Consider the following 15,166-nt stretch of genomic DNA (forward strand, 5'->3'; position numbering starts at 1 on the left):
ATTAGGGATATGTATTCGAAATGTTAAGCGATTGTACATGGTTGATTACAAGATTGTATTCTTTTAATTTGCAGAATTAGAATTTACAAAATGAATAGCCCTATAACAAGCTTAATCGCTATAAAAAAACATGATAGAAACAAAACACACAGAGGCATATACTTTTACCATACTATATAGACAAAGCACAGTTGGTGCAATACAGTGTGTACTGTTTGTGCTATTTATCCGTTTTGTGAGTGATTGATATTTCTTTTTTTTATACATATAAACATTATCAACAAACCTTGCAGAAAATTACACGAAAAGTCATTACTATAGCACAACAATGCCAGAAACTATAGAAAAAAACAAATACTAAACGCTTTAAAGATTTATCGATCGAACAAACAGGTGGCGATGTAAACATTGTAAAAAGCCCGCCAGACGTTATATTTTAATTGATGATTTGTTTTACATTAAAAGCCGGTATATATAATTTCACATTCAATATGTGTATGCCCGCATTTGGTTGAACTCATGTTGCTCAGTCTTGATCTTTCAATTGTGTTGTCTTTTAGTATTTTAATAATCAGGTTATTCCAAAAAAAAAACTTGTAGAAACAATACCATTTGAAATAAGAGGAAAATATAGAAATGTAGTGATCCTTAACATCGCAATTTTTTTTCTTTGTCTATAAGCACGCTGATGCAGCCTACATTTTTGATGCGTAGTCGAGACATCTTTAAAAAGTAAAAACACAAACATACTGAACTCCGAGGAAAATTCAAAAAGGAAAATCAAAAATCAAAAGGCAAAATCAAAAGTCCAAACACATCAAACGAATGGATAACTACTGTCATATTCCTGACTTGGTACAGGCATTTTCTAATGTAGAAAATGGTGGATTGAACCTGGTTTTTATAGCTTTTTTTTGAAAAATACTGCAAATAATCCAAAATGACTTTCTTAAAGGAGCAACCACTTTACTTTAAAAAAAGGGGGGTAGTTGACTTGGAGTCCGATTTTTTTCTAGCGCGAAAGTTAATATTCAATTTTTTTCGATGGTACCAATTCAATATTTAACACTATTATATACATGATATATGGGGAAACTTTGGATTCAGATTATTTTTTCATTATAATCATCTGTATGACCCGATTTTTTTAAATCAAATTGTGGGAAAATCCATTCCTCATTTTTTTTATGTCAAATGGTCGTTCCCTTACTGCTAGAAAAGTTGTTCGGAAATTTGAGTTCGGTTCTACGTAATAAACATTTAAATGACATAAAGTTTACAAGTGTGAACAAATCGTATGTACAGGTAACTAAACAAGGTGTATAGATGTGGACAAATCTTATGTGAAACTAGTGTAGATTACATTAAACCAAATGTAAACATGTTTACTGTACACGGCATTTGGTGCACTGCAGCCGTCCCGCTAGACCACACGACCACCTGGGCTCTCCGATGGATACATGTGTTGTAGGGTTGTCACTGACTCAGATGTACTTATATATATATATATATATATTCAACTCGTCTAAACATCAACCCAACAATGTTAGATCTGTAAATTTGCTTTCGCAAATTTTTGGTTCTTCCCTCGCCGGATTCGAACCCATGCTACTGTGATATCGTGACACCAAATCGCCTGCACTGCAGCCGTCCTGCTAGACCACACAACCACATGGGCTCTTAATTAAAAGAGCTTTTGGTGGGCATGTGTTACCTTTCCACGTCAGTTTTAATCTAGCGGCGTACTACAGTACATGATATATAAGGCATGAAGATGTTATTGTTACAGATCAGCTAAATTATCTATAGTAAAGGATCCTACAAATTAATGTAAGATACAGTCAGAGAAAATAATTATATTCATAAGTACGTCTGAGTCAGTGATAACCCTACAACAGATGTATCCATCGGATCGGATATATATATAAAAGAAAAAAAACATGTTTTATTTTCTTCATTCTTCATATAAATGATATACAAATGGTCATTTCTGGCAAAGATCAAACTTATGTAAACATAACGTAAGACTGAACAATGTAATGTTTCATTTTATTTTCACTTGAGCACTCGTTATCTTGAAATATATTCAGGCTGAACTGATTAGTACATTTATATCAATTTGCCTTGGTTTTTATTTGCAGAAGAACACTGTACTCACGTACAAGACGTTAATCGTAAGTAAACAGAACTTGTATTAAATAAAGAGCTAAAATATTGAAAACAACACGTTATTAATTTCTTGCGTCCGAAGCGCTTTTCTGGATTTACCTTCATCAGGAACGCTCAAAGCCAAACATTTAAAAACCGAAGATGTATAAGTACCGAAACCGTTGAAGAGCTGTATGTCAAAAAATACCTAAAATAAATACCCAAATTAATCTAAAGCCAACTTTGCCTGAGGGAGTTGAAACCTTAGTTTCTTAATAATTTATAAATTTATAAACGGACAATTTTAGTAAGTTTGTTAAATCATGTCAGTACCGAAATACTGACTACCGAGCTGATGATACCCTCGGGGACTGATAGTCCACCAGCAGAGGTATCGACCCAGTGATGTAAAATATTGAAAACAACACGTTATTAATTTCTTGCGTCCGAAGCGCTTTTCTGGATTTACCTTCATCAGGAACGCTCAAAGCCAAACATTTGAAATCCGAAGATGTATAAGTACCGAAACCGTTAATTGACAATTCCTATATATATTTTCTTTTTTTCTTTTAAGAAACATTTTTGAGCAATATAATATTGCTTTAATATGTGACTAACGAGTTCGAATGCAGTACAACAATATTGTTTGTTTTACAATGATTTGATCCGTGGTTTTTTTCTAATTTAAGCGCTGTTGATTTGTTTAGTATCTAATTACTATTTTTTTAAATAATGTTCAACTGCAACAAAAATCAACAGCGTTATTCATTTATTCAATACCAATAATTACTATGGATACAGTTATTTCCGCGGTTATCAATTTTCGTGGATTGAGTAACACTTGCATTTACGCGGATATTTGATTTCGTGGTTTCTCCTAACTCTGTGTACACAGTTTTTAGAAAATTTGTAATTCATTGGAAATTTGAATTTGTGGTTCACCTGTACACGAAAAACTAACAAAAATTGGTATCCAAATAAAAAATGAATCCGAAGTAATATAATGACAATACACCAATTGTCTCAAATATATACATGTGAAGTTTTTGATATCAGTCGTCTTTTCTACATCTGTGTACATTACTGTTATAAAAATGATTAAATGATCATAAGGCACATTTTATTTTAGATGTTATAAGTTTACTACATGACTGGGAAAGACATAATCATTTCTCAGGTAAATCTTTAAGAGTTTTTTCATTTAAATTAATGGTAAAAAAAAAGAAGGCCAAATTGGTATACACGATTACAAAAATGTAATAGACGGGCATGTTAATCCAGTATGAAGCAATAACTTCAATTATGATAACAATAGTCTTTTATGATAATATAGCTTATGGAACTTGCATATACACGTTTAATACTTTTTCAAAGCATCAGCGATTAATTACAAAATGTGTTTTAAAGTTACAAACTAATCAAACATATTTTGCCTTTTTGATATATAAACTCAAATTTTTTGCATAGTTAAAAGCAACCATATCAAAATTTCTACAGTTTTATATAACATTGAAACATATAAGTGTCAAACTTTGAACCTTAACATTTGAGTTAAAACATATAATATTAACTCTCCATACTCAACAATGATTCTTTTATAAGAAATAACTAACGTCCAGATGAAAGATACTGTGACATTAACATGTATTGTACATTGCATTTTGACCGCTTTTTAGATGTTCAAAGATTGTACTTAGATGTAGCACTAGGATTCCATGCTTTAACTGAGACAAATGGAGATGACACAACAGCACATGGTGAGCAGTATTTAAACTAAATGTAGACACTTTTTGTTAAATATTCTCTACTATTTAAGAACGCACCATATTATAATCTATTCTGGTTTTTTCAGATAAATTGTCTCTTCTTTATATTTTGCCTCATTCTGCAAACCCCAATACACACTAACCTTAAACTATATCGAAAGACAAGGTAGCAATACATTCTGTACATATAGACTTATTAATTATAATATACAGAATAGTACAATCTAATATTACAATCCAGTTGCACGTTCATACTTTATGCAAAACAAAGAGCTCCTAAAGATAACAAAGTATTTGTTTAACTGCTTGTCATAATTGAAAAGTTTGACACGTTTTATGATTAGCATATATTTGACTAATCATCTGAAACTACAGCAATACTGATTTTAAGTCTATTTTTCAGGTGAAATTTCATCGTCAAATTGTAAGTAAACAGTTATCTCATATCTATTTTTTTTATTAGTTTTACATATTTGCATACCCGCTTAACTTTTTAAATATTTCAGTGAAAAAATAAGTTATCTGTATTTCAAACTCGAAATTGATCAATTAATTATGTCTCATAATAGGTTTTTCTGTACGTTTTAAAGTATTTTTGATTGGTACGGCTGTTTTAAATTTCATTTCTAATCTTTTTATCTAAAGAGCATTTAAGAAATGACTGTAATATATATCTGTTTATGAAGAAATAACATCAAAAACGTGGTGCACGCTGAATAAATAACAAGCGTAGTGGTTTATTTTTAAGTGTGCACCCTTTTTTTTTATATATAAACAGAAACAAATAGTACAGGTATTCCTTATAATCTGATTTAAAATTCTATTTTAGACGGAGTAAGTCATGAAAAAACGTCCTTCACGGTCATATGATCAAATAATGTGTATGAGCTGATAGACAAAACACTGTCAGCCAATCAGAAGAAGCATTACATGCAAACTTAAATTAATAACAAAAATACTGCATTCCAAGGTGAGATTGGTTAAAGGGAAAAGTACATTAAATTCTCATCAGACAGTTAAGGGCATACGATACAGTAGAGATCCCTCGTTGATTTTTTCTTAAAATTTTGATAGATGGTCAATTTCAAAGTGTACTTTTTAAAACTGCAAATAAAGAAGTACCTTCATGACTTACCTTTTGAGATAATTTGGTTTGAAATTTGCATATTTGGAAGAAAATCACTGAAATTTCATAAATTATGACTTTCAAAGAAAGTACCAATACTTTTGAACAAAAAGTCATAACTTAACCGGTTTTTTTTGTAAAATATTCCCTTCAACCATGGCATCAACATGCTGAAACAAATTTAAGGTTTAATCAAAGCATCATGCTCCGGATTTAGATTGCTATATCCAAAAAAAAGAAATTGATCATATTTTTGCGTCTTTTCGGAAGTGCAGAAAAAAATTGATCGTTGATTTTTTCCTGAAATTTTGGCAGAGTGTTCTTGAAACAATGCTTGATTGATTGCAAAAAAAAATGGGGTCCATGTGCTTGTTTTTTCAATAAAAGCCATATACCATATTTTTTTACGACGTCTGTCAGTATGGCGCTAAATTACGTTAAATTAAGTTTTAATCGCAACAACGTCGTGTAATTATTCCCGCCGTACACGAGTTCGCTGTCAAGTATGCAGGTGTTTTTCAAAGCGTTGATCAATACTTATAAAAATTTATAAGATGATTAATCATAAAATGGAAAAACAGTTGTGCTAAACATTTACGAAACGAAATTTGGACAGGAACCTTTATATAAAAAAAAAGACTATATAAATTATAAAAGGATTCTAGCAGATTGCTTTTTTAGATGTACTAAAGGTGCATCTCCATCCGACATTAGTTTTAAATTGCTTCATGTACTGTATTGACATGAGAAAAAGTAAACCAACTATGAAATTATTGCGTGCATTTATTATTGCGATTTTAATTTTTACGATTTTGAGAAAAGTCATGCTAAATTCAGTTAAAATATTACAAAATGCGACTTTTAATTATTGCGTTTACAACTCGCATTATACGCAATAATTAAAACCTCGCAATAATTTCTGAATTTACAGTAAGTGAGACGATACCATAAATTGACAACAGTATAACCTTCAACAATGACAAAACCGATACCGTATCGTCACTTTTAAAAGGTACCAAATTACTTTGATTTACTTTTTTTTTACATTGAAAAGATAATCATCTTTCAAATTCAAATTATAAGCAGTACTTCTTGTTTGTTTTGTGCAATTAAACTCGTGCCATTTCTGCCTCAATCGACCGAAAATGAAGTTGTAATACAATATTTCATAGGAAGTACGGCAGCCGGTATGAGAGAATATATTGAACGATGTCTTTAGCAATAGATAAGTTACATAACCTTTTATACAGCGTATACGTATGCATATTGGCATACTTGTTTGTCTAGAAGTAGAGCTGTATTGAAAACACTTTGATCGTCTGTCTGATCGTCTAACTATACAACGAGTTATAACGGGTGTGCACTTTCTGATCTGTCTGTCTGCAATTAGTATACATTTGCCGATACTTCAATTGTTATCTCTAAATACATTGAAGTACAGTAGGGACATGTTTATACAAATGAAAAGACGTGGTATGGTAACCAATGAGGCAAATCTCAATCAGAGACCAAATGGCTAAACGACTATAAGACATCGGACGACCTTCAACAATGAGTAAAACCTATCCGCATAGTACGCAACGAAAGGCCATTACATGACAAATACAAAACAACTCAAATGGGAACCTTACGGCCTAATTTAAGTACAATACAATGAACAAAATACAAATATGATGAACAATACCAAAAGATACAATTTAATTACGAGCCCTTTTAACAGCATGTGAACAGGCGGGTTTTTTTGGTCTATTTATACATCCAGTTTCAAAAAGAATATAACCAATAAAACAAATTAACGTGTGACAATTCTGCATCTATTAGTAATATTTTGCTTAAATTCAAACCAAAAACGACACCAATTTATTTTTTTGGAAATCTTTTTAACGGAATTTTATTGACAGTTTTCAATGGCGGATCCATAACTTTTCCTAAGGAGGGGGACCGCTGACTGACCTAAGGGTTGCCCGTTCCAGTCATGCTCCAATGATGCCCTATATAATCAACCATTTTTTTCCACGAAAGCCCCCAACCCAGCCCCCCCCCCTTTGGATCCGCCTATGAGTTTTTCTACATACACATACAATATTATATGTTTTTAAAATATCGATTTAAATCGGCAATTTTTTTTTTTATGTACCAATTTCAAGTCCAGAACAGGATGACCAATCTGGTTTTTTTATTATTTTATTTACTAATAGGGATGTTATACGACCTTGTCCACAAATGAGGGTCTCGCACATACAGTCATTTTTTTGTTATTTCATTGATAGTCGGGTTAAATTTGGCCTTACAATGGCAAGTCTTCCTTAAATTTGAAGGCTGCCAAATGCTAAACAAGAAAGTAAAAAAAAAAGACACAAATTTAACTATTTTGATACTGTTTTTTAATTCAATATAGTATTTTTTACTTCGAACTCATTATCAATAAATGAAAATAACTGTTCTCGTCATGAAAAATATTGCACAGCTGTACACACGCCGTAGTAATGACTTTTGTGTATGGATTTCAACACCAGACCCGATCTTTAAGTTTCATTAAAATAACATTTGGATTTCATAAATGTGAAATTAAATATTTGCCACTGGACGTTAAGCAGGTATCAATACTCATAATTAGCTATTGCAGGTCGTTTTGTTCCGAATCGTGTTATTTGTAAAATATTTTCTCAGCATGTTCCGTCTTTCCATGTTACCACAGTACTATCTTCTGTGTCTATTACCATTTCTTCAAATTCGTCATGCAAATTTGTATTTGATTTATTTTTTTACATCTCAAGTATTTCCTTCAATCTTACTGCTTTTCGGAGGATTTTTCCGTCTTTTAGAAACGGCACGGTCCCTTTTTAGCAGGTACTTTTTTTAACTTCGCGCAACCGCAGTTAATGACGCCAGTGAATATTCCGCGAAATATGACTTCTTTTTAAACGACGTCGCGAAATGTTAACGTTTTTATTAGAAACATCGCGAAATCACAACGTTCTGGTTATCAACGTCGCGAAAACAACACGAACAGTTTTGAAAACGTTATTATCTGCCCCTGCTACTGTATCGTATTCCCTTAAGTCTGTTTATTCGTCGTATTATAAATCTAACAAAATAAGTATCACAACAAGCTATAGCGGTGACTTGCATTGTATCTTTCCATAGCATAGAAATGTAAGCCGTTTTGTACTAATCCTAGAAATTTCCTTCAACTAAACCTTTTCTGTTTGTAGATAAGTCTGTACGGCATAGTCTGTTGATATTGAGTAGTAACTGTAAAAAGATGGTATATACATGGATTGAAGGTAAGTTAAATTACCCAGATACCATTTATTTTATATTTGTATAATTATTTGAAACTAGAACCTATTGTTCTTGTTATTTGTTACCTTTATAGTTATATTTATACAATTTTTAAATGAATAGACATTGTATGACTACAATGACACAACTATTCACTAAATGCAATGACATACATTTTAACAAGAGTTAGACATCGGTTAGTTGAAACCTAGAACGAATTGCAATAAAGATGTACACTTTTAAAAAACATAATGTTATTGACCGTGATATTGAACATATAATGTGATAATGTCTTAGACGCAAGGACCAGTCCTAAGTATTCGACTTATCAGAGGTTCAACTCATTCGAGATGTAGTTTGATGTCAGAAATTTGAAATGCATAAAATATATATTTAATTCTCATTTTCAGATGATGCAAGGAAGCACACAGTCGCGACGTAATCTTAGATGATTGATTTGGCATAATAAAAAATCAATGAAAATAATTAATATGTTATTGTTCTACATGTCCTTGTTGCATCTGAACGGGCCTAAACATTTGTTTTCTGCATTTACGTGTGACAATAAATATCATTTGATATTCAAAGTTTCTGCACAGTTTACTGATCTTCATCTTGTTAATAAGCTTAAATATAGTAGTTTGGCATTAACATGATTAAGCAGCACTGAAGAGACATTGATTGTCGACATTTTGGTGCAATACAATTAGTACCAATTAAGTTATTACTGTCAGATAATGTAAAAGAGGGACGAAAGATACCAAAGAGACAGTCAAACTCATAAATCTAAAATAAACTGACAACGCTAAGGTTAAAATAAAAACGACAAACATACAAACAATAGTACACATGGCACAACATAGAAAACTAAAAAATAAACAACTCGAACCCCACCAAAAACTAGTGGTGATATCAGGTGCTCAGTTGTTTTACAAGTGATTGCCTGCCAACAGTGTTTTTATATGATTTGTCTAATAGTGGAGCGGCCGAGAGGATAATTTTAGAAATTTAAATTACCTAAATACCTCATGGGATTTTAATAGCCCATTGCAAAGCTGAAATCGTGCAGTTTTTGAAAATATGTGTCGTAAATACGAAATCTGGTACAAAGTCAACGGTCATCATTTAAAAAAATCCCATTTTCTTCTGGAGAAAAAATACCATTGATATTTTTCAAAATAAATAATGCTCAAAAATTTATGAAACTTAATACATTTGTTGACTGTCAAGTCTGCATGAGACTTTTGAAGTTGGACTTTCCAAAATGGCCACCGTTGCCATGGTACATGTAACAGCAGAAATGTCAAATATTTTCAAAATGCTTCAAACTTTATGAAACTTTATATTATTGTTAACTGGCATGTATAGATGAGACTTTTGACTTCAGAATTTTCAAAATAGCCGCTTAGTGGCAATAGGGGGAAGGGTGACATCTGCTATTGCTCAAACAAGAAAAACTTATCCTGACTATATATATGCTGATACACCTGCTTTAACAGGCATTTAATGAATCTAAATAGGCCAGAAATAACTCCTAGAAAGCAAAGAATTGTTTAACACTGAGCGTTATCCATGTTATTTGTGTTAATTATTTGTTAATTATTTTCTCATTGGTGAACTCTTAACGTCTGCATAGGGGAACACAATGGTTAAGAATATTAAAATATGTTCTGTGGAGATGGACCTAACATTTGCCGTAAATCAAATAGACACTTTGGATATACAACTTACATAAATGTTGGACACATATCATACAACACTTAAGATGCATGAAGGCAAGGGACAACACCAAAAGATTACTATAGAAATAAATATTTTCTGTCTTACTAATACATAGCTTCTTGTTTAGTCGTAGTAAGAATGTATACATGAAATGACACGGTATTAGGTCACCGACAACCAGGGTCCAACATATCCAGATATCAACGCCACTTTGCTTATTTGAATATTATAGTAAAGAAATCGGATACGGGTAACGGAAATTATATTGAAATGATATGGAATTTTGAATAATCGCTGTTTTAACTTGAATTTAAGTGATAGACAGGTTGACGGGGCAGACAATAAGTATACACAACAATATACACAATTTAAACGAAACATAATGACTGTCGTTGCAACAATCAAGGTTCCTAAGCTATTTAAGAATTCGAAGCGAGAGGCTTTCTCAGTGCAGTATAAAATACAGGCTAAAATGGCTGAAACATCAAATTTGCAAACTTCGTATTGTAAATTGGCTAACAAGGTCATTAGAACAACAGGTTGTTGGCTTGAAACTTGAAACTTGAATGTCAAAAGAATAAGCATGTCCAAACCTTGTATATGTAGTCGGTAAACTCTTGGTTCCCACGTAAAGTTAAAATGCCCCTATTTCAAGAAGAAAAAACTAAAGTTGCGTTCATTGTTTTGATATTGACCGCCTGACAACTTTACGGAAATATCAGAGTGATTATAAATAAGGATTCTGTGACGGATAACTTGTAATATCAGTGTTTTTAAGATTGTAATGAAATCAAGCCAGTCCAGTAAAACTATTATCACATGGTACAATTCTCTTTTACATATTATGAATATTAATTAGCAAAAGCACTACTTATTTCTAGCTATGAATTGGACATGTATGTGAAGTTAGCAGCCGGTTCGTTATTCGTTATTCGATATTCAATATCCAATCGGCTGCTAGCAGCCAGTTTGATATTCAAAATTTAGTGAAAAAAATTATAAGAAAATTAAATACTTGATAACATAAAAAGCATGATTTTCATATTTTAAAAGACTGATAAAATACGTAGGAAATCGTTAAATGACCTTTTCAAGCTGGCGTAATTTCTCGTCATAATTTCTCGTTGTCCTCGAATATAAACCCTTTTTCATGTTACATATTTGTCTATATGTAATATAGAGTTTTGTCAATAAAACGACTTCAAAGATGTACTTTTGTGTATAATATTTCTTAAGACAAAAAGAAAAACCCATAACTCTAGAAATATTTATAACTTTAAATAGAAATATATATGGAAAGCCAAAAAAACAAAAAACAAATCAGTCGAAAAATGTCAAAATGTTAGGACAAAGGGCACAGGGTAATGGTGAGAGCCCCCTGATCTCTCAATCTTTCTAATATTTGACAGACATTTAGTCAATAGGTAGATACAAACGTGACTAAAAGGAATTTGGGTACACTTCCTGTCTTCTATGTTTACGGAGCGCCCAAAGTGCCAGTTGGATATTCAAAATATATAGCGAAAACCTACCCGAGACCGCTTAAATGAGGTTGAGACCCCCCGGGTCTTTCAATGTCCATAAAATTCAACCAAATCATTGACTCTGTATATATAAAGGTTGTATTAGATGGATTTACCAGAATAACGTCATCTTCCATATCTACGGAGGGCTAAGATTGTCACTTTTCAGTCGAAAAATGTCAAAATTTTAGGACAAAGGGCACAGGGTAATGGTGAGAGCCCCCTGATCTCTCAATCTTTCTAATATTTGACAGACATTTAGTCAATAGGTAGATACAAACGTGACTAAAAGGAATTTGGGTACACTTCCTGTCTTCTATGTTTACGGAGCGCCCAAAGTGCCAGTTGGATATTCAAAATATATAGCGAAAACCTACCCGAGACCGCTTAAATGAGGTTGAGACCCCCCGGGTCTTTCAATGTCCATAAAATTCAACCAAATCATTGACTCTGTATATATAAAGGTTGTATTAGATGGATTTACCAGAATAACGTCATCTTCCATATCTACGGAGGGCTAAGATTGTCACTTTTCAGTCGAAAAATGTCAAAATTTTAGGACAAAGGGCACAGGGTAATGGTGAGAGCCCCCTGATCTCTCAATCTTTCTAATATTTGACAGACATTTAGTCAATAGGTAGATACAAACGTGACTAAAAGGAATTTGGGTACACTTCCTGTCTTCTATGTTTACGGAGCGCCCAAAGTGCCAGTTGGATATTCAAAATATATAGCGAAAACCTACCCGAGACCGCTTAAATGAGGTTGAGACCCCCCGGGTCTTTCAATGTCCATAAAATTCAACCAAATCATTGACTCTGTATATATAAAGGTTGTATTAGATGGATTTACCAGAATAACGTCATCTTCCATATCTACGGAGGGCTAAGATTGTCACTTTTCAGTCGAAAAATGTCAAAATTTTAGGACAAAGGGCACAGGGTAATGGTGAGAGCCCCCTGATCTCTCAATCTTTCTAATATTTGACAGACATTTAGTCAATAGGTAGATACAAACGTGACTAAAAGGAATTTGGGTACACTTCCTGTCTTCTATGTTTACGGAGCGCCCAAAGTGCCAGTTGGATATTCAAAATATATAGCGAAAACCTACCCGAGACCGCTTAAATGAGGTTGAGACCCCCCGGGTCTTTCAATGTCCATAAAATTCAACCAAATCATTGACTCTGTATATATAAAGGTTGTATTAGATGGATTTACCAGAATAACGTCATCTTCCATATCTACGGAGGGCTAAGATTGTCACTTTTCAGTCGAAAAATGTCAAAATTTTAGGACAAAGGGCACAGGGTAATGGTGAGAGCCCCCTGATCTCTCAATCTTTCTAATATTTGACAGACATTTAGTCAATAGGTAGATACAAACGTGACTAAAAGGAATTTGGGTACACTTCCTGTCTTCTATGTTTACGGAGCGCCCAAAGTGCCAGTTGGATATTCAAAATATATAGCGAAAACCTACCCGAGACCGCTTAAATGAGGTTGAGACCCCCCGGGTCTTTCAATGTCCATAAAATTCAACCAAATCATTGACTCTGTATATATAAAGGTTGTATTAGATGGATTTACCAGAATAACGTCATCTTCCATATCTACGGAGGGCTAAGATTGTCACTTTTCAGTCGAAAAATGTCAAAATTTTAGGACAAAGGGCACAGGGTAATGGTGAGAGCCCCCTGATCTCTCAATCTTTCTAATATTTGACAGACATTTAGTCAATAGGTAGATACAAACGTGACTAAAAGGAATTTGGGTACACTTCCTGTCTTCTATGTTTACGGAGCGCCCAAAGTGCCAGTTGGATATTCAAAATATATAGCGAAAACCTACCCGAGACCGCTTAAATGAGGTTGAGACCCCCCGGGTCTTTCAATGTCCATAAAATTCAACCAAATCATAGATTCTATATATATATAAAGATTGTATTAAAAGGGGGATGTTCTTGAACGGACTGTTTGATCCAGATCAGATCAAACCAGAACCCTAGTAGAATCGAGTTGTTTCAAGTACAAACCGTCACCAGAGGTTGAAGTTAGCTTGGCGGGGGAAGATATACAGACCTATACCACGCACCTTCACACAGCTTACACAATCCCCGTTTTATGTAAAATCCAGGTCCAAATGCGTTATTGACGGCTATATTTCACACAGGCAACTTATAAGGGCTCCAACATTTCATGCTGGCAGAATTGTGTTCGCCAACATAGGAAGGGCTCGCATAGCCATTCCCGCTAACTTTGGTAGGAATCCCCTTTCTTTTTAAATGTTTTTCTTCAATTGGGTAGTGCTTATTTTCAGAGTCATACCACTATAACCTTTTCTAGGAGCTTTTTCAATCTGTCGCAGGGTAAGCAACATTTTGTGTGCACCTTGCAGGTTTGTGTGGGATAAACGAATGGTGACCGGGCAACCTTTTTTGACTGCTTTCTGTTCAAACCGTATTTTGATAGACTATTTATGCATACCTCGCGAAAATGGAAGCGGATGGTGAGATGTTCACTGCGGAGATTGATAGGATCGCCGTTTTGATCGGTGAGGTATGTCTGCATGCGATTGATGGTTCTCAAGGTCACGGGTAAGTAAACCATGCTTTTTGGCTTTTGAATGATCTTTATCCCGGGATCGATTGCGGGGGAAAAGCTGTAGATAGTGGACTGTTGGGTGACGTGTACGTAGCTTCCATTGATGATGCTACTGTTCACCAGGATGCTGTTGATGCTTCTGATGCTAACAATGTATTCACCCTCTTTATAACCGTTTGTTGCCCGATCAAATGTCGTGTAGAGATGTCGCTTAAATCCCAATATGGTGTTCGATTCCTTAAATTGTAGTTAGGTAAGGGGGTCAAACCAGGTAAGAATGCGACTATCGTTTCCAGAGACAAGAATGGAAAACCCTTGTTTTGGGTCTGTGTTGTTGACGATTTGTTGCAACAGTATGGTGTCCATTTATTTATTAAAACACGACGTTCAACTTCTGACCGTTCGATTCGAACTGAAGGACTGAAGGACATTGCAAGTGCAAATTCTTCGGTGTTGGCGGGAACATAACGCTCGAATTCCGCTCGAATCTGGATGTCCACTCGGACTGATGATTTACATCGATGACAAACAGCGGCTATACATCAATGAAACCAGAGGGATTGACGCCACCGTTACTGAGGAGGGTGTCAATGTTGTAGAATTTCTTTCTGAAGTCTACAGCCTTCTTGAACACTATGGCAACCTTGTTTTGTGAGAAACCGGCATTAAAGTGGACGACTGAGCAGTGATCGAACACGGAAGCATTATGGATTTTGTCATTATCTCTGTCGGTTTGGAAGGCAATGGTGATATATCTAGGCTTTTCGCGACCACTATTGGCAGCTAGGCAGCACTTAAACTGTGAGGCTTGGGGAACGGCTATGAAATCGCAATGTCCCATGCAAAATCCACAGTGGATCTTGGATTTATTCTGGATGGTTTTGTACAGTTGCATCTTGTTTTCGTCTGCAGAAGTGACGTGAGGGAGGAACCAAGAGATTTAAATCAGGATTCTTTTTGCCACGTTATTGACGGCGGCTGCCCTAAGAATGACA

The 15,166-nt window shown here is 34.1% G+C and overlaps 1 protein-coding gene across 1 annotated transcript in view; it reads left to right on the top strand.

Moving 5' to 3' along the window:
- LOC134689915 (uncharacterized) overlaps positions 1-8,767 on the top strand; it is a 32,262-nt gene extending 23,495 nt beyond the window's left edge. Inside the window, exons 10-13 of the mRNA XM_063549881.1 lie at positions 3,278-3,325; positions 3,825-3,905; positions 8,256-8,327; positions 8,736-8,767. Coding sequence (XP_063405951.1) covers positions 3,278-3,325; positions 3,825-3,905; positions 8,256-8,327; positions 8,736-8,767 — 233 coding nt within the window. The remainder of the gene's footprint in view (positions 1-3,277; positions 3,326-3,824; positions 3,906-8,255; positions 8,328-8,735) is intronic.
- The last annotated feature ends 6,399 nt before the right edge of the window (positions 8,768-15,166 follow it).

The sequence above is a fragment of the Mytilus trossulus genome, chromosome 11 (genome assembly GCF_036588685.1).
Source record: "Mytilus trossulus isolate FHL-02 chromosome 11, PNRI_Mtr1.1.1.hap1, whole genome shotgun sequence".
Classification (NCBI taxonomy): domain Eukaryota; kingdom Metazoa; phylum Mollusca; class Bivalvia; order Mytilida; family Mytilidae; genus Mytilus; species Mytilus trossulus.